General features: G+C 33.2%; 8 protein-coding genes across 11 annotated transcripts; 4 read left to right on the forward strand and 4 right to left on the reverse strand.

The window, feature by feature from the left end:
• Positions 1-39: 39 nt before the first annotated feature.
• On the forward strand, positions 40-1,528 carry LOC128392680 (U6 snRNA phosphodiesterase 1-like). Its single transcript, XM_053352744.1, has 4 exons — positions 40-496; positions 578-714; positions 797-1,272; positions 1,360-1,528. The coding sequence occupies exons 1-4, from the start codon at positions 483-485 to the stop codon at positions 1,447-1,449; spliced, it is 717 nt and encodes a 238-aa protein (XP_053208719.1). The 5' UTR covers positions 40-482; the 3' UTR covers positions 1,450-1,528.
• On the reverse strand, positions 1,477-4,587 carry LOC128392668 (NEDD4-binding protein 2-like). Its single transcript, XM_053352726.1, has one exon. The coding sequence runs from the start codon at positions 3,556-3,558 to the stop codon at positions 1,603-1,605; it is 1,956 nt and encodes a 651-aa protein (XP_053208701.1). The 5' UTR covers positions 3,559-4,587; the 3' UTR covers positions 1,477-1,602.
• Positions 4,588-5,019: 432 nt separating this feature from the next.
• On the forward strand, positions 5,020-7,800 carry LOC128392670 (general transcription factor IIF subunit 1-like). Its single transcript, XM_053352730.1, has 4 exons — positions 5,020-5,238; positions 5,455-5,724; positions 5,795-6,549; positions 6,675-7,800. The coding sequence occupies exons 1-4, from the start codon at positions 5,198-5,200 to the stop codon at positions 7,250-7,252; spliced, it is 1,644 nt and encodes a 547-aa protein (XP_053208705.1). The 5' UTR covers positions 5,020-5,197; the 3' UTR covers positions 7,253-7,800.
• A 3-nt stretch (positions 7,801-7,803) lies between these two features.
• LOC128392676 (alpha-tocopherol transfer protein-like) lies at positions 7,804-9,246 on the reverse strand. Of its 2 annotated transcripts, none has more exons than XM_053352741.1 (2): positions 9,036-9,246; positions 7,804-8,859 (listed from the first exon to the last, which is right to left on the reverse strand). In XM_053352741.1, exon 2 carries the CDS (start codon positions 8,808-8,810, stop codon positions 7,935-7,937), a length of 876 nt encoding a protein of 291 aa, XP_053208716.1. In that variant the 5' UTR covers positions 8,811-8,859; positions 9,036-9,246; the 3' UTR covers positions 7,804-7,934. The 2 variants fall into 2 exon arrangements, with proteins under 2 accessions (XP_053208716.1, XP_053208715.1); XM_053352740.1 differs by having other exon boundaries at positions 9,003-9,246.
• A 659-nt stretch (positions 9,247-9,905) lies between these two features.
• Positions 9,906-15,440, reverse strand: LOC128392671 (kinesin light chain-like). Of its 2 annotated transcripts, none has more exons than XM_053352731.1 (4): positions 15,290-15,438; positions 14,061-14,576; positions 12,962-13,872; positions 9,906-10,832 (listed from the first exon to the last, which is right to left on the reverse strand). In XM_053352731.1, exons 2-4 carry the CDS (start codon positions 14,520-14,522, stop codon positions 10,691-10,693), a joined length of 1,515 nt encoding a protein of 504 aa, XP_053208706.1. In that variant the 5' UTR covers positions 14,523-14,576; positions 15,290-15,438; the 3' UTR covers positions 9,906-10,690. The 2 variants fall into 2 exon arrangements, with proteins under 2 accessions (XP_053208706.1, XP_053208707.1); XM_053352732.1 differs by lacking the exon at positions 9,906-10,832 and adding an exon at positions 12,496-12,728 and having other exon boundaries at positions 15,290-15,440.
• Positions 15,441-15,549: 109 nt separating this feature from the next.
• On the forward strand, positions 15,550-17,039 carry LOC128392677 (uncharacterized). Its single transcript, XM_053352742.1, has 2 exons — positions 15,550-16,176; positions 16,258-17,039. The coding sequence occupies exons 1-2, from the start codon at positions 15,783-15,785 to the stop codon at positions 16,719-16,721; spliced, it is 858 nt and encodes a 285-aa protein (XP_053208717.1). The 5' UTR covers positions 15,550-15,782; the 3' UTR covers positions 16,722-17,039.
• Positions 17,040-17,222: 183 nt separating this feature from the next.
• Positions 17,223-22,122, reverse strand: LOC128392669 (protein abrupt-like). Of its 2 annotated transcripts, none has more exons than XM_053352728.1 (5): positions 21,989-22,122; positions 19,672-21,426; positions 19,465-19,549; positions 19,171-19,326; positions 17,223-19,081 (listed from the first exon to the last, which is right to left on the reverse strand). In XM_053352728.1, the coding sequence occupies exons 2-5, from the start codon at positions 21,127-21,129 to the stop codon at positions 18,906-18,908; spliced, it is 1,875 nt and encodes a 624-aa protein (XP_053208703.1). In that variant the 5' UTR covers positions 21,130-21,426; positions 21,989-22,122; the 3' UTR covers positions 17,223-18,905. The 2 variants fall into 2 exon arrangements, with proteins under 2 accessions (XP_053208703.1, XP_053208704.1); XM_053352729.1 differs by lacking the exon at positions 21,989-22,122 and adding an exon at positions 21,684-21,868.
• An 80-nt stretch (positions 22,123-22,202) lies between these two features.
• LOC128392666 (DNA-directed RNA polymerase I subunit RPA2-like) lies at positions 22,203-26,736 on the forward strand. Its single transcript, XM_053352724.1, has 10 exons — positions 22,203-22,422; positions 22,514-22,591; positions 22,683-22,742; positions 22,886-22,957; positions 23,046-23,165; positions 23,264-23,404; positions 23,477-23,575; positions 23,669-23,988; positions 24,063-26,292; positions 26,368-26,736. Exons 1-10 carry the CDS (start codon positions 22,300-22,302, stop codon positions 26,584-26,586), a joined length of 3,462 nt encoding a protein of 1,153 aa, XP_053208699.1. The 5' UTR covers positions 22,203-22,299; the 3' UTR covers positions 26,587-26,736.
• Positions 26,737-27,446: the final 710 nt, after the last annotated feature.

The raw sequence follows: 27,446 nt of genomic DNA on the forward strand, positions 1-27,446 counted from the left end.
TTTCTTTCTTTTGATGATTTAATTATGATTGATTGAGAATTTGATTGTAGCTACTGTGTTGTTTTTTCCCGTTTTCGTTTTTTTTTTATGTTTCTTAATTTCTGCTAATTGTGTGATTTAATTACTTGTTTAACATTGATGATCGATCATCTCCTTAATCTTAAAGGTCATTGATTTGTTTGTTTTTATCTTTGTAAGGAAAGGATTTTAATGTTGATGACCGATCGTTGAAGTGACTAATTGTTGTTGGTGTTTTTTTTTGTTATCTCTTGATTTAGACAATTTATCATTGACTCTTGTTAATTGTTAATTGTTTATCATTTTCTTATTCTTGTCTGGCATTTAATCAACTTTCAAGTAATCTGTTTACTGTTAATCTAAAGTCTCATGTTTCTTTTTTACTTCAAGTTGTTCAATCGGTTGTCATAGTTTTCTTTTCTCTAACATTTTGATTATTTTTTGAATATTAAGTGTTAATCATCATGACATCGTCAAGGTAACTATATTTGGTTGTTCATTTTTCAAATTCGAATAATTTTTACTAATTTTGTGTGTATTTTCTTCTCATTTTCTTCAGGTTACCTTTGCCTAAATTTATTTCTGATGATGAGAATAAACAACAACCCGATGATTCATCTATTGTTACATCTGATGGTCGAGTCCGATCTTATCCTCATGTTCGAGGTCAATGGACAACATTCATCTACAGTGAAGGTAAATCATTGTTTCCATTTGGTGACTTAATCGTTTTCTATTCAATCTAATGGATAATTGTTTTGTTTATTTCTCTTATTAGTTCCTTGTCATTCACTCATTCATTTAACTGATTATATCGCTGATTATGGTGATAATATTGATCTAATTGATGATATTCATGTTTCATTGATTAGAGGTCATCATGCTCTCTCTTTTCATCAAATTACTCCTTTTATATCATCTCTCCGAGATAGATTGTCTAATTGTCAATCTTTCGATGTTTATTTATCTACTTTCAAATTATTTACCAATGATGAAGGTACCAGATCTTTCGTGTGCCTTTGTGAGCCCAAATTACAAATTGATTCAACTAATTGTCGTAATTCTCGATTGGTTCGTGATAAGATTATGAAAACATTGGATGAATTTAAAAGTGCAGTTAAAATATCAACAGGTGATGATGAACGTTTCATAAGTGATAACTCAGAAACTGATGAGTTCACTTTCCATACTAGTCTTGCTTGGTGTTCACCAGAATCAAATGAATCAGCCAAAAAGTTAATCACACAATTAGATGTAAGTTAAAAGTACCTGTGAATTGGTTAATTATCTCAATTGGTCAAACATTCATAAGTTATTTTTACTTTTCGTTATCATCAACAGGAACTAATGGATGGATACCTAAAGATAAATATTAACACGATCAAGATTAATACTGGAAATATTTGCCATACAATTGATCTGAAAAGTTGATGAAAATGAAAACAAAATCAGTTGTGATTCATTTTTGATTACCTTTGTTACTAAAAATATATTCTTTTGTCTTGCTAAATTAATGTTAACATGTGAAGATTTACAGAAATAGAAAGAAAAAAGTATAAATTGAAGTGATATGTTTAGGTTTGGTTAGGGAAGTGTCACGGAAATTACTCCAGGGTTAATGATTTCATAACGATAATGTTTCTGTTTAAGATAATTAATGACCAAAGGTTTTAATCGAGGACCAGCAACACTATGAGCTCCTCGGCCAGTGATGATTAAAAGTCGAAGTCGATTCAATTTACGTCGATTCAATTCGTCAAGTTTATTGCTCAAGTAACTACCAAGTGTTGTTAATACTTCATTCGTATGGACTCCGTGTAGATCAAGAGTATTTGCTGGATTAGCTCGAACAACAGTCTCGATAACTTGACTTCGTAGTTGTAAGATTTTACGATCAAATTCCTGAGCTTGTCCTTTATAATAACTCGCAACTGCGTACATTTTTGCTTGGAAGGCGGTATTTCCTTTCTCAGAAAATTCCCTCTTTTTGTCAACACATTGAGTAATTTCACCGCGTAATTGTCTGATCACATCGCCAGCATTAAAGGAGCCACTTGGTGATGATGATCGTTGTGAATTGATGTAAAAAGTGGCTTCACCATGATCATTAACGTAACCAGTTTCTTCCTTGATTAAGGCATCAACTTCGGGAGTTATGGTAATCTGGATGCCTAAAGTATCTTCAATGCATTCAATTGTTTCCTTGATTCGGTAAGCATTGGCTTCAAACAATTCCTCCAAAGCTTTTTCGTCCAAACCTGGAAATGAACGTTTCAATGCTTCTCTCTTCAACTTTGTGGATATTGCATGTTTAGAATTGGCTTGATTTGGTTGTGATGAATTAAATTCCTTCCGACTAAGACTGATGGCCATTTCTAGATCCATGATCTCTTGAAAGGCACTTTTAGGCTCAATAGGCGCTTCTTTACTTATATTTGCTTTAGATTCCTTTTTATTTGTATTGACAGTGTTGGTTACCTTGGCACTCGAAGGTTTGTTAAACGATAAAAAGCTGAAAGGGTTAACGTATTGAGCGGGTTTATCTTTTGATTGTGAGTTGTAAGCATTGATCCAAAGATAGTGAATCAATCGGGCCACTTCTTTACTACAATTCACTCTAAGGTATTTCTCATCAATTTCGCCTTCTTTCAATACTTGGCCGAATGAAGATTGCAATTCAACAGCAAACGCAGGATCAAGATAGAAAGAATATTGAGCAGATTGTTGATCCAAATTTCCTAAACCTAATTGATTTGCAATGTCAAACGCATCATTTTCCAATTGACAAGAGTTGAACTCCTCAGCTGATGGTGATGGTGATGAAGTTGTAGACGATGATTCTAGAATATTCTCATCAAAATTGGCAGCATTAACCTGATTGCCCATTGTAGAAGACGTGGTGAAATGTTGTTCATTAAATTGACTTAGCAAATTAAAGGCCCATTGATAATCACCGTGACAGGCATTGAGTACTTCTTCAATGTGGGTTGATTCAGCAAGCGGGAAATCATAAGAAAGCTTAGCCACCTTCTCATCGTAACCAAGATAACCAGCAAATCCTTCACAATATGTACCCCGATCAATCTTGGGATCACATCGAGATCTAAGATATTCCTTTGAGAAAACAATCCCATCGTCGTCTATAGTTGTCTCAACACCATTACACCAACCACCATCATGATCAGGTTTAGATACACTTGGATATACAATCTCATCAGCGCCTAAATCAAAAGCAAACCCATTCTGCTCAACTTCCAATAAAGCCCAATCTCGATCTTCAACTTGGGTTGAACGATTGCATAAAAGTTTTACTTCAAATTCTTCCTCCACCTTTGGTTCAACCTTTGATTCTCCTGGAAATGGTGGAATCTCCCAATTGAATGCACCACCATTAGCACCCAAACCAAGTGAACCGATGAGTCTTTTGGGTCCTTTTTTTCCACCAAATGAACTTGCTAAAGAATTAGTAGCAGGCGTAGTTGTTGTTGAGGATAATGAGGTAGAAGATGAAGAAGAAATTGTCGGTGATCCATTCATCATTAACAGCGACTAAAAATTTAGTAATATGACTCAAAACAAACAGTGGCAAAGAACAAAAGTAAGATAACAAAATATCAGCAGAAAATGTGAAATAAAAACAATTGAAGTAAGAAAATAATGAACGTGGATTACAATGAATGGCAGGAATCAGATTAAAATGATGAAAAGAAAAAATTGAACATTTAAACAGATATAGTAACAATTATCATTCAGACAATTCCAATAGTAAGATTATCAATGGCACCAAAAAAAATAGAGAGCAAATAAAACAAAAACTGGAAATTTCTTTTATCTTATGGACTTTCTTAAACGTATCGGAAGATAATAAGGTTCACTGATAATGATGGATATTAATTGATTAATTAAATTATTAATTAGAATCATTTTCACACCGAATTTGTTAAGTGTTTATGACTGATGTCAACTTGTAATCACTAATTACGCTTAGGCTTAAGAGTGACAGCGCATTCTCATTAATTTGAGTCAATTTTTCAATTTGGAAACATGTGACTGTTGTTAAGGGTTTTCAAGAGAATTAATGGTTGATGAATATCTCTTTTTTTCTCTCTTTTTTTCCTTTGGTTTCACAGAACAAAATTATAAGATGGAATCTTTGTAATCACTTTAATAACGAACTGTTCTTACTTTGGCTTCCATTTTGAACGATAAAATTAAGTCTTCTCCTGAACACAAATACTGGGTGAAAGAATAGAGATGATAAGAAGAAAGGTGAGAACATTTGACCAACACGAACAGCAAAGGAAAATGAACGATGAAGGTGAAGAAGTAAACGATTTGCAAGTAGATGTAGAAGGTGAAGTAGAGAAAAGAACGAAGAATAAAAAAATTGTTGTTGATTTAATTCACAATCGAAATTAAAGAGAATTTTTTATGTTGCCGAGCAACAGTTGATCTTTTCTTACTTTTTCTCTGTCTACTTTTCTGTCTACAAAAGAATAAAATTTTATTCTATTCTCTTTGCGTTCTGATGGTGGCGACACTTTCGTTTTCTATTCGCTTTTGTTTTGGATTTTTTTCTTCCTCTCTTTAGATGATTTAATTACCATCGAGAATTTAATTGCAACCACTGTGTTGGTTTGAATTAAATTACTTCTACAACCGAGATAAAGTCATTTTTAAGTGTTTAGTTTCATGACATGGTCAAGGTGATTGGAAAAAATTTTCCAAGTGTCAAAATTTGAAATTTTCTTGTCACAGAAACAAAAATTCACATTTTGTTTTCTAAAATTGGCTCAAACTTTTTTCCTTTAAAACTATTTACCACTTCTGGATCAATGATGGAACTCAATCAAGATAAATTGATTGAAGGTAATCACTTAAGTTATCTAAGTTTAATTGTCAGAAAAAAGTTTAACTTAATCACAATTAATTTTTTTCAATCGTCTATTGGTACTGCGCATGTGTCAGAGTTTTGAAAAGAAACAAAGTCAAGTAGCTCCACCAGGTGATTCCTTATATAAGCTACTGTTCACTTCTTCAATCGGAGTTAATTTATCAAGGAACTAAATTTATTTGTTATCGTGTTAAATTGTTATAATTACTAATTGTTTCTGTATATAAATTAATTAGTAAGTGTTGGAGTCTCTTTTGAGACAATTACCGATTAAATCTGTTGATCATGGCTGGTGCTTCACAAGAATATGTTGTCAGAGCTCCAAAGTAAGTGATCTCTATTAATGATTTTCTTCTTGTCCTATCTCTTTATTTGTATTTCTTTTCATCCGTTTCTCTTTCACTCTCTGAGATTTTAATAACTTGATCTTTGGCGGTAATTAGCTTTCGGTTGAGATTGGTAGTTTGTCATTCATTTTATCTTTCGAATATTTGGTTATTAATGTTTAACTTTTTTTTTCTCTCACTTTTTGTTTTCTACAGTGAAAACAGTAAACGTTTCAATGTTATGCGATTTGCCAACTCATTGAATGTTGATGTTACCAAATGGAAGAGTGCTCGAATGGAAAGAGAACGAAACAATGTTAAACAAGCTGAAAGGGCGGTTACTGAAGAGGCACCTAAATTTGGCTTTGGTTCGGAATATGGTAAAGATGCTAAGGATGAGGCTAGAAGAAGACGATGGGGACAATATGCAAAGAAAAAAGATGATTGTCCATGGACTTTGAGAGTTGGTGGTAAAAATGGAAAAAAGTTAGTTGAAAGAGATTAAGAGGTGTTGGTCATTAGTTTATTTCTAAACATTTCTTGTGTTACTCATTAGATTTAAAGGGACCCGTGAAGGAGGTGTCACTGAGAATACTTCGTATTATGTATTTTTTCAAGCCCATGATGGAGCGTTTGAAGCCTTTCCGGTCAGTGAATGGTACAATTTCACGGCAATTCCTAGATACAAACCATTAACTTCTGAGGAAGCTGAGGAAAGATACGAAGAGAGAGATAAGATTCTCAATCATTTCGCTGTGATGGCCTCCAGGAAAAACACCGAAGGTGGTGAAGCCGAGCAAACAGGGACTAAATTACAGAAGAATGTTAAAAAATCGAAAGATTTCAAGGTAACTGATATTGATGACTGGGTTGACTCTGATCAATCAGGTGGAGGTAGTGATGAAGAAGGAGAAGATGGAGATACCAAAAAGAATGGTAAAGGTAAAGCCAAAGGAGCCGCTAAAAAGAAAGGAGGAAAAAAGAAGAAAAAAGGATCAGATGATGATGATGACGATAGTGAACCAGGCGAAGAAAGTGACGAGGGAGACCATGAAGCTCGAGAAGTTGATTACATGTCCGACACTTCGTCTGAATCAGGAGCAGAAGATCTAGAAGAAAAGTTGAACAAAGAGTTAAAAGGAGTTGAAGATGAAGATGCTCTTAGAAAATTAGTACTTTCTGATGATGACGAAGAAGAGGAAGAAGGTAAAGCAAAAGAAGATGTAGCCGGTACTAATAAAGGAAATGGAGAAGATGCCCCAAAGGGCAATGATTCAGACGGTAAAGTTAAAGTTAAACAAGAAAAAAGTTGTAAGTATTTGCGTTAATTTTGATATTCAGTTGATAAACCGAAATATTTATAAAAATGTAACGTAAACATAACCGGTAATTTTAACATTCTCTTTCTCATTTCTTTTTTTCTCTCTCTTCCTCAGCTGATTCTGATACTTCTGCATCGGATGATTCAGATGACTCAGATTTAGATGATTCCAAATTCCAAAGTGCTATGTTCTTACAAAAGAAAGCTGCGTCGAAAAATAAAAAAGAATCAGAGCAAAAATCTTCAAGCTCTAAGTCGAGTACTCCCATGGCCGATCAACCAGGTCAATCCAATAGCACCTCGAATAATGGTAACAACAAAGAGACTAATTCTAATGGTGAAAATGGTAACGGAAGTGGTACCAGTTCTATTGTTGGTAATAATGACGGAGATTCCAAGTCTTCGGTGAAGAGGAAATTCCCCTCGGCGGAAAATAGTCCAGTTATTAGTAAAAAATCAAAGACAAGTGATTCTGGAGGTGAAGCAATTAGCGAGGAGGCAGTTCGACGATATCTAATGAGGAAGCCAATGACTGCTGCTGAACTTTTACAAAAATTCAAAGGACGAAAGGTTCCGTTGAGAGGACACGATTTAGTTCAAACAATAGCTCATATTTTAAAGAAATTAAATCCAGATAAACAAACAATCAAAGGAAAATTACATCTTTACATTAAACCACCAACTGGACCATAAATGAATTCATTTAACATTTGACCAGATCAAACTCATCGACACACAAACACAAACACAACCAGTATCAAAAGTCTTGTCTTTTTGCATCATCTACTCTACACTCTCGAAAAGCAATGATTTATACACTTAAAGCCATTAATTAATTGTTCACAACGAGCTAATTTATTTATGAAATGTTAACTCGAGTGTTTATAAGAGCCTGTTCTTGGTTTTTACTCTTATCAATTTTTTTCTCCCTTTTTTTTTTTGCTTTCACCAACAATCAACTCAACAATTTATGTATATCAAAAATAATCAAGTTGAGTTAATTTTCCAAAAACCCGTTTAAATCACAAACAACCATTAACAAACTGTGATCAGTATGTAATGACAATTAACACTAACCTAATCGACACAAATTGTATGTCAACTTTTGCTTGTTCCTATTGAATGTTGACTAAAAATGAGTCGATCTCAACATAAAACAACCAACAAATCTAATGTCAATTATTACAATCAGATTGACATGTTAATTCATTCAATCGGATTAAATTGCGAATTAATATCAATGGTTACAAAAGAAAAGTAATTAATTTTAATTGCTTGATAAGAGATAAACAAGAAGAGAAGAAAAAAATTTATATATGAGATTGGCAATTGATATAATATTTGTCACCTTGGAAGAGAAATTAATTGTTAACAATCAATTGTTATTGATACGTTTCTTTTTCATTAATTCCCATAACTCTAATACCTGATCCTTTTTTGATTCTAATTGTTGATTATAATGATCCCAAGGATAATCAATATTAGTGCCACCCAACGAAGCGGGTAAACAAGATTTTGGGACATAATTGTAAAGACTTGTTAAATTGTGACCATGAAAGATGATACGATTTTTTAATTTCTCATCAAGAAACGGTTTGAACAGCGAATAGGCCAAATTGGTGAGTCGATTCTCGTAAATAACGTGAAGATTAATCAACTTGAAGGGAATATACTTGTCGGTCAAATCGGAGGCCAGTTTAGCGTTGGTAATGCCGACATTGTAGATCTGTGACCAGCCCAATCCTCTCATATCGATGATACCGATGAAACCATTTTCTTGTACCTGTTTATCAAGAAGGGAAACCTCGTCAAAGAACAGGGTGGTTGTGATGATCGTCTCAATGTTGAACGATCGGGTGTCCCAACGACCTGGATGACTGATCAACAATTTACATCCATTTGGTGTTTTGACCGGATAGTGATAGTACATATCGGATGAGATGACCTTTTTGATTGAATCGCTCCAGGCAAATATGTCAGGTCGATCTTCAAGAATTGAAATGAAACCTGATAAAACCTTATGAGATTCCCGAAGGTCATAATCACGAGAACGCAGAAACTTCAAGATAATTTCATCATCAAGATCATAATCTCGTAATTTAGTTTTAGAGGTTAATAGTGAACGAAATTCAATTAAACATTTTGATTCATCTATTTTCATGACAATTGGTTTTATCGATGATTTATCATCAGAATTAATCACTGAAGATGTTGGTGTTGTTACTAAGCTGGTTTGAGTTACTGGAGCCATTTTCTCATCACTTTACAAGGAAATCAACTTGGACAATTAACTGGACACACTATAAATGAAATACGACAATTAAGTTGAAAGCAATAGAGAAAAGGGAGAGAAAGAGAGAGAGAGAAACGAAAGTGAGTGAGTGAAATAATTATGTTAATTGATGAACGAAAACGAGTTTCTCTTGATAAAAAAACGTATCACCTGATTCTGGGAAGAAAAAGATTGTTAATTTACCGCTTTTTAATTAATTCCGAGATAATTAGTTGATGGTGTTTACTAGGATGTGATCAGGATGATGATTAAACAAACAGCTAGAATAATATTGAATTGAAATTGGCAAAAGTTGTCACATTGAACTAGAACTTAAACTGATTCGATTGACTGAATTTTTTGTGTTTCTGTGCCACGAGTGAGATGAAAATTCACTTCAAATGTATATTCAGTGAGTGGAGATAATGTAAAATAGGAGAGAGAGAGAGGGAGATAATAAGAAATTCCTTGAAGGAGTTGGAGGAAGGAGGGAGCTAAGGATGATAAAAGATGATAGGAAATGATAACTGGAAAGTTTTCAAGTTTAAAAGAAAGTAACAAGATGATGATTCATTTTGAAAGAAACAACAACAATCAACTATCCATGAAAAAGATTAAGGATTAAGGTGTAAATAGATTATGATTACTTTCACCCTGTCGAATTAACAAATTGCCAATGGCAGGGGATTGGAAATTAAACCGATCAAGATGATAAATCTCGGAATGAACTTTAAACAGGTCAGAGTTTTTGTCCATTGTAAAGTTTTAACATGGAAATGGGAAACATATCATTTCCTATCGAGTTTATCTCGTTACAATCTCGATTTCCCCTTGAAACTTACCTGGTGTTTTGATTATTTCCGTTTGCACCTCTGTGAGAATCAACTGATTGTTATAATCTAAAGTTAATCAACCTGTAAACTCAATGAGACCTCAAGTGATCCAGATACAAATCATTGACTTGTGATGGAGAGGATATCAACCATCAAGAGAAATTAATTTCTACAGTTGAAAGGAACAATCAATTTCCATGGTGGAGAGAAGTGAATTTCAACTAATCAGACACCGAAAGGATGAGAGATTCCCAATCAATTTAATTACCGAAGCGTAAACAATCAACAATTATAATCCAATGAGATTAAGAGATAAAAACAATCAGCAAATTGCTCGGAAACTTAATCAAAACACTGATTAGTTATAACATACATATGAGACTATTTATTGATTGTGAATGTAAAAAGTTAGATGAAGTGGTTTTCGAGTTTACAATTAACGTGAAAATAAAGTTAATCATAACAATTAACTTTTCCAATGGATGAAGAGAGTGAAAGAGAGACCAATCATCAGAATAATCAATTCCTTCCATCATCATTTATTATTAATTGTTAGAGACAATTTTTCTTCTGTTGATTTTAATTCTCGTTTGAGTTTATCTGCCATTCCCAAAGAGTTGATACTTGATCCGTTGATTTAAACCTTTTGATTGTTGTTAAATTGCGATGATTACAGAATCAATTATCAATCTTCATAAGAAAGAAAGAAAAAATTAAGAAGAAGATGAAAACAATTGCAATTTGGAAACGTTAATTGTAAATATAAAATTGATTTAAATCATGTCCATGTGAAGATAAAAGAGATTGAGAGAGTGAGAGAGAGAGAGAGAGAGAGATGAGGATGAGGATGAGGAAAAGGGATCAATGGGATAATCCAATCAATGTTAATCCGATAATCGATCATCTCAACTGATTATCTCAAGGAATGATTTGAACAATGATTAAGCCAGTGTGATATTTATACGGTCAATTTAGTGTAGATATAAAAACCATCATCGACATTGTAGTTTTCTCATATTGACCCAATTAAATCAGGTCACTTTTGATATTAAGATTGGCCTCCTTTCGAGCTCGTAGTGCACAATCCTCCAGAGTGACCGCCGCTTCGTATTTCCCTTGACGCCTGTACAGTGCACCCAAATTTTTTAAGGTTGTAGCCACGGTGGGACTGTAGGGAAGGAGGAGAAAAAAAATTCAATTAAAATCATTGGCAAAGAATTAAATTCCCATCGAATCATGAGAAGCTGATTAAAAACAAACAACAATTTAGTTTGATTGTTGATCAAAATTATTTGATCAACAGTCTTTGCACTTGGATAGTTGGGGTTAATGAAGGTTTTCCAGTTGAACAATTAAAACAATCACCAAACAATTGCTCATCCTAATCTGTATTTTAATGGTTAGTTGATGATAAAATTTGTCTTTTAATTAATTAAACAAAAATATAAATTTAATTAATCAAGAGACATTGGAAATTACTATTGCCTGTTAATTGTTATAATTTGAGTATCACAAGTAAATTGTCTTGATAATTTACTTGATTGTTATATAGCAAACGTAAATTGTCATTGACAAATAGCTGTAAATAGTAATTATAATCACCTAATTGGAAACAATTAAGGAAAATGATTAAATTGTTAAGGAGGAAAAGGCTTAACATCCTACATAAAAAGTAAAATGATTAATCTTAATCATTTAGTAAAAACTTATGATCCAGTTAAGTTAAACTACAATTAACATAAAAATAGTTTTATTATTAAAAAACATTAGTTAATTAATTGTTGTTCAGTAAATTGTAAGTTCCTGATCATCATCATGATAAATATATAAATAAAAACTTACAGAAAACAACAACAACAACAACAACTAATTGATTATATTTTCAATTAACCACAAAACATGAAAATGAATCGAGAAATTAATTAAATGAAACAACAAGGAATGAGAGAAGCAAAAATTAAGGAAAGAGAGGAAACAATTAACCTAAAGAAAATTCAGTTCGATTATCAATTAATCAAATTAGAAGGATAAACAAAAACAACAACAAGAATAAAACAAATTGCTGATCTCACTTTTCACTGATTTCTATTATCAGAATTGTGGATCATCATAATAAACAATTAGAACACATGATAACTCATCTTCATCTTTATCTCTCTCATTTCTCTTCCTATTCACCTTAAATATCATCTGATTGAAAACATAATCTGTTGACCTAATCAAAGATTCAGGTAAATGAACAGAATGAAAATTGGGTTGGGTTCGTTGATCACAATGAATTAAAAGGTATAATAATAGCAGGAACATGCAATTGGAGACCGTGTTAAATGCTCTTAAATTGTTCCTCTCTCTCATATGATGATGAATATAAAGATGAAGATGATGAAGCAAATAATAGCCATTGTGAACGCTGTTTGGACAAGAAGAAAAAAGAAAACAAAAAATAACGGTTAATAAGAGTAACAACAAACACCCTCCTTAATATCATGTTAACGATTTCATCTCTTCCTCTTAATTTTTGTTGATTCATCTTTAGCATCTTCATCATTATCATCTTCATGTATGTGTGTATATATATTTTTATGAATGAGATGCTGTTCAATTAAATGATCATTTTCAGTAAAATTTGTTCTTCTTCTTGTTGTTTCATTAATAGTCCTTTTTTTTGCAACCCCTGTAACAAGTACAATCAGTAACCTGAATTGTAAATTTCAATCATGCTGAGGATTGAATTTGTGGATTACGAGATTTCAATTGGTTCATCTTGAGTCTTTTTTTTATGTGATGGGATGAGAGTTAAATCAAATGATAATAATGAACAAAATATGAAATGAAATAGATGATAAATTATAATAATAATAATAATAATAATGATAAACGTTAAAATAATAATAATAGTATTAGTGATATAGGGACAATAATAGTAACAATTAATAAATAATAGTTTTTAAAATGGAAATTTAAATTTAAAAACACAACCAATAACAGTTAACATGTAATGTTAATCAATGACAACCATTACCATGACCAGAAAAAGTGTTGTTTCAATTGATTGTTTGATTGTCTGAATTGTCAATGTTGAGAAAAATAGTTTCAATATCATAAATCACTTGAGGTTTTTGGGTTAGTTGATTAATATCAGAATTATGTGAGAATCATAAATAATAATACTAATATATATATTTGGAATGGGAATGGATAAGGTAAGAGAGATTAGAATGATTAGTGAGTGTGTGAGAGAGAGAGAGAGAAAATAACGAAAAAAATTAGTCCAGAACATTTTCTTTTATATCTTACCATTTATCGACTGCTTTATACCAGGTACCAGAATCTACATTCGGGAAAGGTGTATTATCCTTATTCTTATTTTTACTTTCTTCTCTTTCTTCTGCTATCTGCCATATTGGCTTGTTTTCACCTTCTATGTTACCAAATTCTCGAACATGGGCTCGAGTTAAGACTTGTTTGTACAACATTTCGGCTTCCTTGTATTTGCCTTGCTTAAGGTAGGAAGAGGCAAGATTGTTTTTCGTTTTCGCTACATTTGGATCATCAGGTCCAAGTACTTTCTCATAGATTTCCAGTGCTCTTAAATAATATTTTTCCACTTCATCATATTTTCCTTGATTCTGACAGAGGAGAGCTAAATTGTTCAACTGTTTAGCAACATCCGGATGATTTTTACCCAAAACACGTTCACGAATTTCTAATGCTCTCATACAAAGTGGTTCAGCTTCTTTGTAACGTCCTCTTTTACCATAAAGAACCGCTAGATTGTTTAATGTTGCCGCTACTGCTGGATGATTCTCTCCAAGGGTTTTCTCTCGAATGGCCAGAGCATCGTTTAAAAGGTTTGCAGCTTCTCGATATTTATATTGATCACGGTAAACAAGTGCCAAGATATTTAACATGGTCGCCACATCAGGATGATCATGGCCACTTGTTTTCTCCAAGTCTTCCAGGGCTTGTTTACACAATGGTACTGCCACTTCGTACCTTCCCTGAGATGCATATTGAATGACTAAATTGTGAAGGGTTCGTAGTCGAGCAGGAATCTCATAACCAGCATTGGCTACGGCTGCCATTTGTCCAGGTGGGGTTGGTGTTAAGCCCTCGGGATGTTGTTCCTCTTCATCATCAGGAAAACCAAGATCAAGAGGAGCTTCACTTTCTGTTTTACTTTTTTCCATGGGATCATCGGCTGTCGGCTAAATAGGCAGAAAAGAAAAAAAGACAGAGAGAAGAGAGAGAGGATAGAGAAAGAGAGAAAGGAAGGAAAATAATTAGACAATTTTGTAAACAAGAACTTAAAATAAACCGAATGCCGGTTAATGGCCTAAGTGGAAAGAAAAACATGAGTACACTAGAGAGAGAAAAATTAGATGAATTTACGTACACTGGCTTCACCGAAGTCATACTTTTTAATGGAATTTAAAAACTCGAGATGTTTTTTCTCCTCCTCAAGGTGAGCAACTTTTTGTTCAGAGATTTGTAAATTTTGTTGAGTGTTAGCCAACTCATCGCGAAGCCAAGCATTCTCTTGACACAACCTTCGAACCTGTGCTCGTAATTTTTGTTTCTCTGCTTCAACGGTTTGCAAGTGACCCGCTAAAGCGATCATAACTTGAGCCTCAGAAAGTCCAAGTTCAATACTTTCTATTATTTTATCGACAATTGCTGTCTTCTCTTCCATCAGTCTAAGATTAGAATCATTTTCACAATGTTCTGATTTTTGAATAGCCTCTAATGATGATAATAAGCCACTATGGATGGATAGATTTTCATTTCTCAGAGCATCAAGTCCTTGGATCACAGTTTTGGTATTTGCAACGATATCTTCTTGCGTCATTGCAGTCATTTTGACGAGATGGAGGTGGTAGTGATAATGGTGAAAAGGTGAAAACGATTATAGCTACAAAAATAAATAATAATCCAGAATGTAATATATATAAAATATATGTAATTAGAATGAGAGAAGAAGATTAAAGACAAGAAGAACATATAATATAATAATGAAAACAAGGAGAAGATAATTGATTAAACATGAAATTGGAATAAAACAATTTAAGGAGAATCACAATGTTATTGGGAAAGAGACGAAACTTAAATTGAACGTCACAAACATACAACACACACAAAAACAAGACAATGAACACAATAGACTGAAAGAAAACCAATAATAATTAAAAATGGAGTTGTATTCAGTTTGGTTACCAGTAACCAAGTGACTTGTTACTTGACAACAAAAAAATAAACCAGTAATAGTAATAGTATCACTTCTGTTGTTATTGTATTTACACACACACACACTTTCATTCATTCCCAACAGAGTCACCTATTGAGATTGTATTGTAATGTTATTGGAAATGTTTTCATGATGAAAAACGAAAACGAGACGAAATTGATTTGGAGAAAACGGTTTACATAATACTAGGCAATGGTCAATGGAATGGGGTTAATGTGAATTACAGATTAAATGGACATTGAGAGTGAGAATATGAAAAAGAGAACACATTCAATCGAGAGAGAGAGAGAAAAAAAAGATCATGGAGAAAAAAAGAAAACATTGAATTCTATTAATAGAAAAAAAGAATTCTCTTCAAAGATTCTTCATATTCTACTTACCTTAACTAATCACTAAATCATTCAAATTAAAATAAGATGATTGACGAACAGAGTTGATGTCACAATTTAATAAAAAATGTCACAATTAAAAAGTAATCACAATTAACTGTCAAAGAAAAAAAATTAAATTCTTCAATTAAAATCATAACATCAATTCAATTGTTTTCCTCTATCGGAGTAACTTGGAAATAGAAAAAAGAGAAAAAAGTGGCTCCATCTTTCGATTGGAAAAGTAACATTTTGAATTGGATTTTTTTCTTTCTAAATAATTAATTAGTTTTTTCCATTAATTAGAAGGATACGAGAGAAAAAAAGAAATGAGAAATAATCTAATCCAAGAGTATGTCTTTGGCAAGGCTGTTGTTGTAGAAAAAAAGGTTAACATGTTGGTAGAAAAGTGAAAAGAATTTGTTTTGTTACCTTGTTCGAACTTGAAAATCAGTTCGATGAATTGTTCTGGAATTTAGTTCTAACTGTCAAAGAACAATTTGTTATGGATAAATTACGAACAAATTTACCTGGAGATATTAAATCAACCATTTCAGAAGGTGTTAAACCGATTAAACTGTCAACTGATCCATTGTTCACCGTAATCCAAATAATACCCGAACTCCAAGGTCGATATGAGAAAATAATTTTCTGCGGTCGAATTTTAAGTTTATTCGCAATTCTATCGATAATTATGTCCATGGTGGCCACAGTTTTCTACGACAATAAACTGCACCTTCAAATCATGGGATTAATCAGTTTACTTCACATAATCAGTTTAATCTTGGGAGAAATTAATCAAAAATTGAAACATCGATACATTTTAATATCGTTAATTGTGATCAATTGCCTTTGGCTTGGATCGACTTTAATTTTCCTGATGACTTATATTTTCTTACGTAAGTATCAAGTTAATCATCACACGACAATTAATCCAATCAATCGACCAGAATACTAATCCAATACCAATCTAATTACAGTTGATTCCAAGGTTAATCCATCTAAAGCTGATTTTTCCAAAGAAATTCATTTCCATGTAGTTGTATTGTTTTATATTGGAATTGCTAATTGTTTCTTTTACCTTTGTGATCAACTTTTCCGGAAATTGATTAAAAATCCTCCCGAATCATTAATTCAACGACCAGGTAAATCATCACCGATTAAAGTAACAACCGCACAAGATTTAACTAACATTGTTGTCGATAAAGTAATTAAGCAACAGCAAAATTTATCCAAAACAATTAATCAATCGATTAAGGTAATTGCCAAATCAACTAATACAATTGGAAAGACTAAATCATCACCAGCGATTTTATCAAAATCAATTGGTCAATCAACTAATCCAAATACTAAATCATCAATAGTTAATTCATTGGAATCTAATAAACTTAAATATAAAGATTCAAGTAAATCAAATCAATTTAAATTATCGCAGAGTAAATGATTTAAGTTGATTAGTGTAAATATGGATTCCAAATGTAAAATAAACAAATTTGATTAACAATTTCTTTCTTCATCTTCATTCAAGTTAATTTATTTGATAGTAAATTGTTGTTGTTGTTGTTTTGTGTTCTGACTCAAGAGGATTAAGGAAAAAGGATTAAGAGAAAGAGAGAGAGAGAGAGAGAGAGAGAGAGAGAGAGAGAGAGAGAGAGAGATTTGAAAAAATATAATCATAGAGAAATAAATCAATCAATGTAAACCCAATATACCAAGAGAGATACATTTTCGTGATAATTGTGTGTTGATAGTTAATTAATTATCAAGTGTTTCCTTCGGTGTTTTCTTTGTTAAAGTCAAGGCAGTATTACAGTGAGAGTGAAAAAGTTGCAACGACAATGACTAAATGATAATTGTAACAATATGAACCGGGTAAGAAATTGATTAAGATGATTTGTTGTTGCTCTTGTTGTAAACCAATTTAAGCTGATCATCAATAATCATGTCATTTTGTTTTTGCTGTGTAATTATTTGTCTAATCAATGCTTTGGTTCAATTTTAAAGGGAAACGACAAAAGTAAAGAGAAGGAGAGTAATTAGATTATCAAGAGAATTGTTTACAATTGAATAATTGGTTTCCTGTGAATTTTGTTCATCATAATCATCATCGTCTTCCTTTTTCTTTCTTTGTTTGGTTGTATATTGTGTTGGTGTCTTTTTGGTGTTCATGCTAAATAAATACACGGATGGTTGGTAACTTAACTCGCAATGAAAATATCGTTCAGTTTTCTTGAAGAAAGGAGAGAGAGAGGGAGAGGGAGAGGGAGAAATAATTAAAGGTTTTGGCTCAGGTAGCTAAAGAAAATGGGGATGAGAGAGCTTCTCGTGAAGAGAGGGAGATATATATTCACTTGTTATATAAGGGATGATGAAAGTGAGCTCTTTTCATTATAATACATAAACAAAGAAATTTTCATTAGTTGTTAAATTAATCATCGATAGTGAAGTTTTTCAAATTAACTAGAGGGAGACTAAGTAATAGGAAGAGATGGAGGGGAGAGAGAGAGAGTTTGTGTGTGTGTGTATAGTAGGAGGAAGAGAACAGCAAAAAATAATGATGAATCTTTCTCCGAGAGTTAATTTTACAAGAGTTTTGTGATTGACATGCACTCTTATTGTCGTTTGTATAATTTCCACTTTAATTTGACCAAAATAGTTTTATTAAATTGCCTTGTCAATGAAATTGGATCCTAAATGGAAAGGTGGCTTTTTCTTCTGGTTGTATATGTGTGTGTATTTGAATAGATCATGTTCTTTGAATAAATATTTTCCACATTAATTTAAAGCAAAATGAAAAAGGTTTCATAGAACCATGGCAGATTTCCATGGAAATTATGAATTTAAGTTGATAAATATGATGTGGTTAATGTAAGTGTTGTTGATTTTTGTGTACGTTGGTGTAGAGTGATCTCTCTCTCTCTCTCTCTGTATGTGTATCCGTTGGTCAAATGGTGATAATTAATTGAATAAAACACCAATTAATGTATATATAGAATCTTTTTGCTTCCTTGGTGGAAAAAAAATCTTTGTAATAATGTAGTGATGGTGGTATAAGAACGAAAGAAGAGGAAAAAAACAGTGATAAGAATCAATGAGAAAGAGAGAGAGTGAGAGAGAGAGAAAAAAAAGCAAATGCAGATGATGATGGAGATGAAGATGATGAATGAGACAGACAAAAAATCGAAAAATTGAAGATGAAATGATGATGGTGTTCATTTGGTTTTCCTTTTGCTTTTTTTCTCCTTCTTCTCTCAATGAAAGAGAGCACATTCATGTCACAAAAAAAGGTCCATGCAAAGCGTATATCAGAAAACCAGGTTGCATACCAATCAGATGAGAGAATTTAGTGAATGAAAGATGCGATTTGCTTTGTAATATCTTCTTAAGTCTTTTCTTCCATAAATAGTAAGTTCTATAGATCCAATTGATTTCCTTAATTGTCTTCAAATTGACTTGACGTTTCGCCTTTGCTTTTTGTTTTAACACAACTTCCAAAAAAAGTGTTCAGATGTATAATATGTATATATAGAGAAGATAAAATGGAAAAGAGAGAGAGAGAGAGACAAAAAAATCACATCCACTTGGAAGATAAAGAAATGATGATGTTCCTTTCCCAGTTTTGTTTTTATCACGTTGGATGTTTCAATTTTTTATGTTCTTTCAGATAATCTTTACGAGAATATGATTTAAGACAAATGTCACAAACATATCTCTCTCGATCAGCAAAGTGGCGCTGCATATGCCTCCTTAAGCTACTATAAGCTGTAAATGTTAAACCACAATGTTGACATCGACAAATTTTGCCTAAAGGAAATGAATTTATAAAGAAAAAGAAATGAAAAACATTGATTAATAGGATTAGTGGTGTTCAGGTGACATTAATTGTTCTGTACCTGTGTTGGATGCATTAGATGGTGTTGATCCCGTTGAGCCTGGAGATAATGAAGGATAATCCATATGAGCAACAATCATGTTTTCCGATGAAACTGACATATTGTTCATTGATGCACCAACCGAACCTTCATCAAATGATACAATTGGTTTGATATCTATCGATGTGAATAAGAGATGGAGAGGAAAATAAAATTATTAGAATGTAAAGCAAATAAAATCACTGATTATCAATCCAAGATAAAGAGAATTAAAAGAGAGGGAGAGAATAAATTAACTGCAATTAAATTAATTACCAATCATTCCATTTGATTCCTCCGATGCATCTCCCATTGGATTGTTCATAGACATTTGCTCACCATCTTGCCACGTTTCGGAGCTCTATTATTATTATATGACAAATGAGAAAAGTAAAGTTATTAGTATAAATTGTGTGTGTGTGTGAGAGAGAGAGATGGTTACAAAAAGCATATTATTTTTTGGTGCAATATGGTTACACTTACATCATCTAAATGTCCATAATCACTGTTATTTACTAATTCTCTGTGAGATTGTAAACCAGATGAAACTACAGGCGGTGGAGGTGGTGGTGGTAGGGCTAAAGGTTGTCGCCTTCGAGAAGTCAAGGAATGATTTGAATGATCTAAACTTGAACTGTTTCCTTGTTGCGGAGGTATTGGAGGTTTTAACCTTTTCGATATTGAATTATCACCTGATACAGAATCATCGTCACCTGAAGCGGATCCAGAGGCTTCATCACTTCCAGACCCTTCTTCAACACTAGAACTATCAACTGATCTTTTTGACCTCCTACGACGTCGTTTACGGGGTTGTATTGTTTGTTTATGTAGCGTTTGGGGTAAAGATGGTTGTTGTTGTTGTTGTTGTTGTTGCTGCTGCTGCTGTTGAGCAGCAAGTTGATTAGTATGAATTTGTTGAGACACATCTATGTCTTGTTTAATCTGAGGAACAAGGGGAGCAGGGGGAGGTGATTGTTGAGACAGAGGTGGAGTGAGCGATTGTGGTTGAAGTTGAAGTTGAAGTTGAGGTTGAGGTTGGATAATAGGAGTTGGTGTTGATGTCGGTGTAGGTTGTTTCTGGATTGGAGATAGAGGAGGTTGTTGGTGATTTTGCTGGGGTTGTTGTTGTGGTTGTTGTTGTTGTTGTTGTTGTGCTGGCTGAGATTGGGATTGTTGCTGTTGATTCAGATTAATTTGAGGTTGAACATTATTACTATTATTACTATTATTATTAACTTGTGATTGAATTTGAACTGTTGATGAAACCGCGAGTGGCTGAGATAAGGTGAGTGCTTGTTGTTGTTGCTGCTGCTGTTGGGAGATTTGTTGAATAGGATGTTGAGGTGGAGGGGGTTGAGCTGGTGGTTGATAATGTGCTTGGGAAGAGACACCGTTCATATGGCATTCATTTTCTGTCAAAATAGTTGCATGATCACCAACAACAGTTCGGGGTAATTCATTATTAACCGGCTCATTTTCTTTATCCATTTCCCTCATCTCTTGGTTTAATTTGTTCTCATCATCGTCATCCTTTGCCTCAGTTAAACCTTTAACCTTAAGTATCTCGGCTGTTTTAAGAAGAGCACCAAGCTGATGTTGGAAAACATTTATCTCTCCTTTATACATGAAATCAACGATCGCCTTTAAATCATCCATTTTCATATCTTTCAGTATAACAATTGGGTGTTTACATGGATTAGATAGAAATAGCTCCTTAAAATAGTTAGAACAAGCAGATAGAACGACTTTATGAGCTTTAATTGATGATCCTTCACATGCCAGGGTAACATCAACAAAATTTTGATCATAAGCCATTGATGAAAAGGTTTTCACTAAATTATATGAATGGTCATTCCATTTGAGACAAAACTGTTGAGATACCGGTGGTGGAACCATCATGCAACCAGGATGTTCTTCGGTTAATTTACTGGAACTGAACATTATACATCATCACCATAACATTACAAGTACGATTTTGTTTTCAATTTAAAACTTATCTTTAAGTTAACCTTCCTCCCTCATTAAATCTCCATTGAAATCCAACCTCTGAGATCAATTCCTTTGCTTTTTCCTTCTTTAATTTAACTTATCACTTTTCTTGAAAATTTTACCAGCAGATTTTAAGAATAAGATAGATAAGCCAATCAAGAGGATTCACTATTGATCTAGATGATGGAAAACAAGATCACTGGTCAAGGATGTCAATCAATTTAAGAACCATAGACAATTTTTTTCTTCCTTCAAGACAAATGATAATATAAGAGAAAAATAGAGAGAGAAAAAAATATATAAAGATTAGAAGAAAGAGAATAAAAGTAAGAAAAACATAGACATACAGACACAGAAACAAAATAGAGAGAGAGAGAGAGAGAGAGAGAGAGAGAGAGAGAGAGAGTAAATGAAAGACACGGTGAGAGAGAGAGAAAGAGAATTTAATAAAAACGAGAGAGAGAAAGTGATATCGAATAGATGAACATAACAATTAGCTAAATTACCTTTGTAACATTGATAATGATGGAAGAGAAGAAAAATAATAATGGTGGAATAAAGGTAAAGATAAAGGCAGAATTTACAGGAAAGGGAAAGAGAAAGAGAGAGAGAAGCACAGAGAGAATGAAAAAGAAAGAGAGAGAAAGAAGATCATCTCTGATACTAAGGAGGAGCAATGGAGATACACTCACAATGTGAAAAACTAACTACTCTCACTAAGGAAAATAGGGAAACCTTTTCGATTGTTTAAACCATTTAACTATTGAAAATGTTCGACATGAAAAGACAAACAGAGAAATCGTTTACTTACCTAATTAAGGTTTTATCGAAAAGAGAAATCAATTAATTAGTTGATTACAATTAAGTTAAAAATTTGAACCATCACCAGACATGCGATCACTTTTAGCTTTTTAATTGACAACAAAGAGAGAAAAAAAAACAGAGAAAAGTTCATAATTCTAACGACAGATGTCGCTCGAAATGGAAAAAAAATCAAAAATATAAACAACATTTTCTCCTCGTGTTGATTTGATTCACATTTTTTTTTGTTTCTCGTTTGGTTTTAATTAGTTTAATTGTTTCTCTCTTTACTGGATTAAATTTTTTTTTCTGTTATGAAGAATGTCTATCTCATCGGAAAATGATATTGATCTTGTCAAGAAACTTGCATCTCTTGATGTAAATGTTGATCAGAAACGAATTCAATCAAAAGCTTATCACCAACTATCTAAGGAACAATATGAGGTAAGATTAGTTTTTGGAATTTTATTTGTTTTAATTGTGTGGTTGATATTTATTTTTTTTTCTGTGTTTTTTGATTTATTTGATTGTTTAGGTTATGCAAAAAATTTCTAAGGCTCATATTGACTCTTTTGATTATATGATTGATCATGGATTGATTGATGGGCTAAAGGTAAGTACTTTTGGTTAATTATTTTGGAATTAGTATTTTAATTTGTCTTTTTTGTTGATTGTTTCAATTTTCGTTTCTTATTTTGATTTAGTATCTACGTCCAGCAGAGGTGGAATTTCCCGGTGGTCAAATTCTCGTCATTAAAATAACCGTAAGTAGTGAATTTGAACCGAAAAGCTGAACCAATAGACATAAAATTCTGGTTTTTCTGTAGACTTGATTCAAAGTAAATTTCGTTCCAAATTCATGTTTGTTTTCAATTAATTCTCCGATTTTTTCTTTCTTTTTTTTCAGAGATTCGAAGTAGGAAAACCTATGATCCACAAAGATGCTGTTGCCAGGACGAAGCAGCTTTTCCCTGCAGAGGTAGACTTTAATTTCTAGTTCCAATTTCGACAGAATTTTAAATGAACAGTCATCATTGATTTTCTATTCTTTTCTCCGCCATATTCAGTGTCGAATGAGAGGAATCAGTTACAAGGCTCCATTACAAGTGTCATTTTCTCTAACACTAAACGGAAGACTAATCGATGAGGTTACCGATATAGTCGGTGAAATTCCAATGATGTTAAAAGTATTTTTCTTTTCATATTCTCCTATTACTTTGATCATAAAATTCTCTTTAGAATTGATAAGATTTTCTCATAATTTCCTTGATATTTATTCTTTCAGTCGAAAAGATGTAATCTCTATGGATTATCTCCAAAACAAATGGTTTCCCGTTTCGAGGATTCTGAAGAACTGGGTGGTTACTTTGTAATCAATGGAAATGAAAAATTACTCCGTTTTCTAATAGCAACTCGACGTAATTATGTAAGAAGAAAACTTGAAGAAAACAAATAATCATAACTAATCACTAATCGTTCCCTTGATTATCTCTTTCAGCCATTGGCAATTAAACGATCAACATGGAAAGACAGTGGTCAACTTTTCACCGAATATGGTATTCTAGTTAGATGTGTTCGATCAGATGAGATGGCAACAGTTAGTAAATCAACAGTTTACCCTTTCCAACAAATGGAATCAACAATTTAACTAATTTTCACTATTAACCGATTATTATTATTCTCAATTTAGAATATGGTTCTTCATTATCTCAATAATGGTACAGCTCGATTGCGACTAATTTACATGAGGCAAATTGTCTTCCTACCAATTGTCATGATATTAAAAGCTTTATGTGATTCCACTGACCAATACATTTACAAGGAATTGATTAAGGGAAGGACAGATGATACTTATTATCAAAGTTGTATCGTTAACATGTTACGACTTGTCCAAAATGAGGGTCTAATTACTCAGCAGCACGTTAAACAATATATCGGTGAAAGATTTCGTATTAAAGTTAATCTACCTCATTGGTATTCAGATGAACAGGTTACCGATTTTGTTTTAAAGTGAGTAAATTATCATCATTGAAATTCATTGGTGTTGATTGTTAATTTGTTTTCATTTTTCTCCTTTTCTACAGAAATTGTGTTGCTACTCATTTAGAAAACGATATGGATAAATTTAATCTTCTAATTTATATGACACGTAAATTGTACAAATTTGTTAAAGGAGGTTGTGCCCCAGAGAATCCCGATAATCCAATGTTTCATGAACTTCATCTTAGTGGTCATATTTATTTCACTTGTCTTCTGGAGAGGATGGACAATTTTCTTGAAATGACCGGTAGAATAATTAAGAAAAATATCGATTCAGCAGCTCAATCGGGTAAAGAATATAAACCAACTAGTACCACAATTCGTCGGGTTTTAGCCTCAACTTATTCTTCAATGACCCGACCATTAGATTACATGTTAAGTACTGGTAATTTAATCTCTCGAACTGGAACTGGATTAATGCAAACAGCGGGTCTTTCAATTGTCGGTGAAAAGATTAACTTTTGGCGTTTTCTGGCTCATTTTCGTTGTGTCCACAGAGGATCAGCTTTCACTGAACGACGAACCACCGAAGCTCGTAAACTTTATCCAGAAGCCTGGGGATTTATGTGTCCAGTTCATACTCCCGATGGTACACCTTGTGGTCTATTAAATCACTTAGCCGATGCTTGTTTCATATCTAACTTTCAACCGCCTGTTGATAAACTATTATCGACCCTTGTTAAACTTGGTATGCGTTTAAAAGATTGTCCATTTAACATTGACCATTCAGATTACTATTCCGTTCTGTTTGATGGTAAAGAAATTGGTTATGTTGATTATGGTGAAGCAGGAAAACTTGTTGAGACAATAAGAGTTATGAAAACTAATCCCGAATCTGGTATCCCATCGGTTACGGAAATTGGTTTCGTACCAAAAACCGATGCACCGACTCAATATCCAGGAATATACATTTTCACAACACCAACACGAATGTTACGACCTGTGATAAACCTGAAAGCTCAGAAAATTGAACTTATCGGGACTTTTGAACAATGTTACATGGATATTGCTCTTGTTGATGGTGAAATACACGAGAAAACGACTCACAAGGAGGTCAAACAAACCTCGTTCTTATCGATTTTAGCCTCATTCATACCCTATCCCGACTTTAACCAAAGTCCACGTAACATGTATGCCTGTCAAATGGGCAAACAAACAATGGGAACTGCAACTCATACATCAAAATATCGAAGCGATAACAAAATGTATTCCATACTTTATCCTCAATCTCCTCTAGTCCGTCCAAAGTCCCATGATATTTATCATATGGACGATTATCCAATAGGTACCAATGCAGTTGTGGCCGTTATTTCATACACCGGCTATGATATGGAAGATGCGTTAATATTGAATAAACACTCGGTAGAAAGAGGTTTCAAGTTTGGTATAATAACGAAAACTCAGAAAATTGATCTGCGTCAATTGGACAAAGAATCTTCAGAAGTACTGTACATATTTGGCCGTAATCCAGCCGATGATAGACATCGAGATAAAATCGACGACGATGGTTTACCAATTATTGGTGCTAAAGTTGAATACGATGATCCAATTTGTAGTTACATCGATATGTCCACCGGAGTGGTTAAATTTGAGAAATACCATTCAATGGAAACCGCTTTTATTACCGATGTTAAAATTTGTGGCAATTCTCAGGGTAAAGGTATTCTTCAAGAGATACACGTATCATTTTACATTCCCCGTCGACCGGTGGTCGGTGACAAGTTTGCCAATCGTCACGGACAAAAAGGAGTTTGTAGTTTCCTTTGGTCTTGTGAAAATATGCCCTTCACGGGCGATGGACTAGTGCCCGATGTTATTTTCAACCCTCACGGTTATCCCTCTCGTATGACCATCGGTATGATGTTGGAAAGTATGGCCGGTAAATCGGCCTCATGTCACGGTTTAATCCACGAAGCGACACCATTTATTTTCAGTGAAAATAATAAAGCATCTGAATATTATGCTGACATGTTGAACAAAGCGGGTTACAATCATTTCGGTACCGAAATGATGTACTCAGGAATCGATGGTCGTCCACTTCGAGCTGATATTTTTATCGGTGTCATCTATTATATTAGACTTCGTCACATGGTTGGCGATAAGTATCAAGTCCGTTCGACTGGACCTATTGACCCAATAACCCATCAACCTGTTAAAGGTCGTAAAAGGTGCGGTGGTATTAGATTCGGTGAGATGGAGCGAGATTCCTTACTTGCTCATGGAGCTTCATTCTTGATTCATGATCGTCTTTTCACCCAATCAGATAAGACAAAGGTAACCATTCAATTTTCCAATAATTGAGATTTTCCATTAAATCAACTAATTGTTTATCTTTCTTTTATAACCCAGTGTTATGGATGCTCGAAATGTGGCTCAATCATATCGACGACACCGATTACCAAGGATCTTTTTGATTCTAATCAGAACAATCTTTGTAATCAAGTTTGGTATTGTACTTCTTGTAATACAAATGCTCACGTTTGTTCATTAAGTCTCCCCTATTCCCTACGTTATCTTGTCGCTGAATTGGCCTCCGTTGGTATAAAACTACAATTTAATTTTGAATAATCAAAATTTTCTCAGCTCACAAAAATTTAATAATAATTCAAAAATTATGTGTAAATGATTGAAAAATATTTTTTTCGAGCCAAATAATTGTTAAAATTTGCAAACAAAACATTAATGTAATTGAATTAAATTCATTTACCACAGTAATAATTTGCTTAAATGTTCAATTAGGATGTTAAATTGCTTGGAATCAAGTGTTACAATTAATCTTGTAAATAATTTAGCTAACAGTATGATCTTACATATACATGTCTAAACAATCAAACTAATCAATCAAGTAGCAGTGTTGAAAACAAACCATAATCAAAGGAACCAAGAACCAACCAACGATTAACCCAAACAATTTAGATTAGTTTTTGATTAATAACACTGGTGTTTATACAATTAGACTGTAAACTTGAACCAATTATCATTAATAATCAGCTCTTGATGATGATTATTATTATTGATTAAAACAAAAAGCATGTTAGATGAACATAAAAATTAACTACCAACCTGGAAAATTAAGGAAAATAAATTAACCAACAGTTGAAGGTAATGATGGAAAACTGGTTAAGAAAAAAGTTCTAACTTTCGAGTTAGAACCTTTTGGGAAACCATTTAGACTCTTCTCCCGTCTCGAGTTTTTATCGTTATTATAAATGATTTCGAAGATGAAATGACGAGAGAGAGAGAGAGAGAGAGAGAGAGAGAGAGAGAGAGAGAGAGAGAGAGAGAGAGAGAGAGAGAGAGAGAGAGAGAGAGAGAGAGAGAGAGAGAGAGAGAGATGATAATGATGATGAACTTGAGATCAGTAAAAAATTGAAGAAACCATGAACCAAGACTATGATGAAGATGGTTAATGAATCGACTTGATCTGA

Source organism: Panonychus citri, unplaced genomic scaffold (assembly GCF_014898815.1).
Source record: "Panonychus citri isolate SS breed McGregor unplaced genomic scaffold, ASM1489881v1 Contig00136, whole genome shotgun sequence".
Taxonomy (NCBI): domain Eukaryota; kingdom Metazoa; phylum Arthropoda; class Arachnida; order Trombidiformes; family Tetranychidae; genus Panonychus; species Panonychus citri.

What these genes read in the sequence shown, in the direction of transcription:
- LOC128392676 (XM_053352741.1), bottom strand. Translation starts at nt 8,810, where the DNA reads ATGGCTCCAGTAACTCAAACCAGCTTAGTAACAACACCAACATCTTCA.
- LOC128392669 (XM_053352728.1), bottom strand. Translation starts at nt 21,129, where the DNA reads ATGTTCAGTTCCAGTAAATTAACCGAAGAACATCCTGGTTGCATGATG. An exon ending in ATTATGGACATTTAGATGAT is followed by an intron (nt 19,550 to 19,671) that starts GTAAGTGTAACC and finishes TAATAATAATAG; the next exon opens with AGCTCCGAAACGTGGCAAGA. An exon ending in GGAATCAAATGGAATGATTG is followed by an intron (nt 19,327 to 19,464) that starts GTAATTAATTTA and finishes TCACATCGATAG; the next exon opens with ATATCAAACCAATTGTATCA.
- LOC128392670 (XM_053352730.1), top strand. Translation starts at nt 5,198, where the DNA reads ATGGCTGGTGCTTCACAAGAATATGTTGTCAGAGCTCCAAA. An exon ending in GGTGGTAAAAATGGAAAAAA is followed by an intron (nt 5,725 to 5,794) that starts GTTAGTTGAAAG and finishes GTTACTCATTAG; the next exon opens with ATTTAAAGGGACCCGTGAAG. An exon ending in AGTTAAACAAGAAAAAAGTT is followed by an intron (nt 6,550 to 6,674) that starts GTAAGTATTTGC and finishes TCTCTTCCTCAG; the next exon opens with CTGATTCTGATACTTCTGCA.
- LOC128392680 (XM_053352744.1), top strand. An exon ending in AACATTCATCTACAGTGAAG is followed by an intron (nt 715 to 796) that starts GTAAATCATTGT and finishes TTCTCTTATTAG; the next exon opens with TTCCTTGTCATTCACTCATT. An exon ending in AGTTAATCACACAATTAGAT is followed by an intron (nt 1,273 to 1,359) that starts GTAAGTTAAAAG and finishes TATCATCAACAG; the next exon opens with GAACTAATGGATGGATACCT.
- LOC128392666 (XM_053352724.1), top strand. Translation starts at nt 22,300, where the DNA reads ATGTCTATCTCATCGGAAAATGATATTGATCTTGTCAAGAAACTTGCA. An exon ending in AGCAGCTTTTCCCTGCAGAG is followed by an intron (nt 22,958 to 23,045) that starts GTAGACTTTAAT and finishes CGCCATATTCAG; the next exon opens with TGTCGAATGAGAGGAATCAG. An exon ending in GTTACCGATTTTGTTTTAAA is followed by an intron (nt 23,989 to 24,062) that starts GTGAGTAAATTA and finishes CCTTTTCTACAG; the next exon opens with AAATTGTGTTGCTACTCATT.
- LOC128392668 (XM_053352726.1), bottom strand. Translation starts at nt 3,558, where the DNA reads ATGATGAATGGATCACCGACAATTTCTTCTTCATCTTCTACCTCATTA.
- LOC128392671 (XM_053352731.1), bottom strand. Translation starts at nt 14,522, where the DNA reads ATGACTGCAATGACGCAAGAAGATATCGTTGCAAATACCAAAACTGTG. An exon ending in ATGACTTCGGTGAAGCCAGT is followed by an intron (nt 13,873 to 14,060) that starts GTACGTAAATTC and finishes CTGCCTATTTAG; the next exon opens with CCGACAGCCGATGATCCCAT. An exon ending in TATAAAGCAGTCGATAAATG is followed by an intron (nt 10,833 to 12,961) that starts GTAAGATATAAA and finishes CCTTCCCTACAG; the next exon opens with TCCCACCGTGGCTACAACCT.
- LOC128392677 (XM_053352742.1), top strand. Translation starts at nt 15,783, where the DNA reads ATGGATAAATTACGAACAAATTTACCTGGAGATATTAAATCAACCATT. An exon ending in GATGACTTATATTTTCTTAC is followed by an intron (nt 16,177 to 16,257) that starts GTAAGTATCAAG and finishes ATCTAATTACAG; the next exon opens with TTGATTCCAAGGTTAATCCA.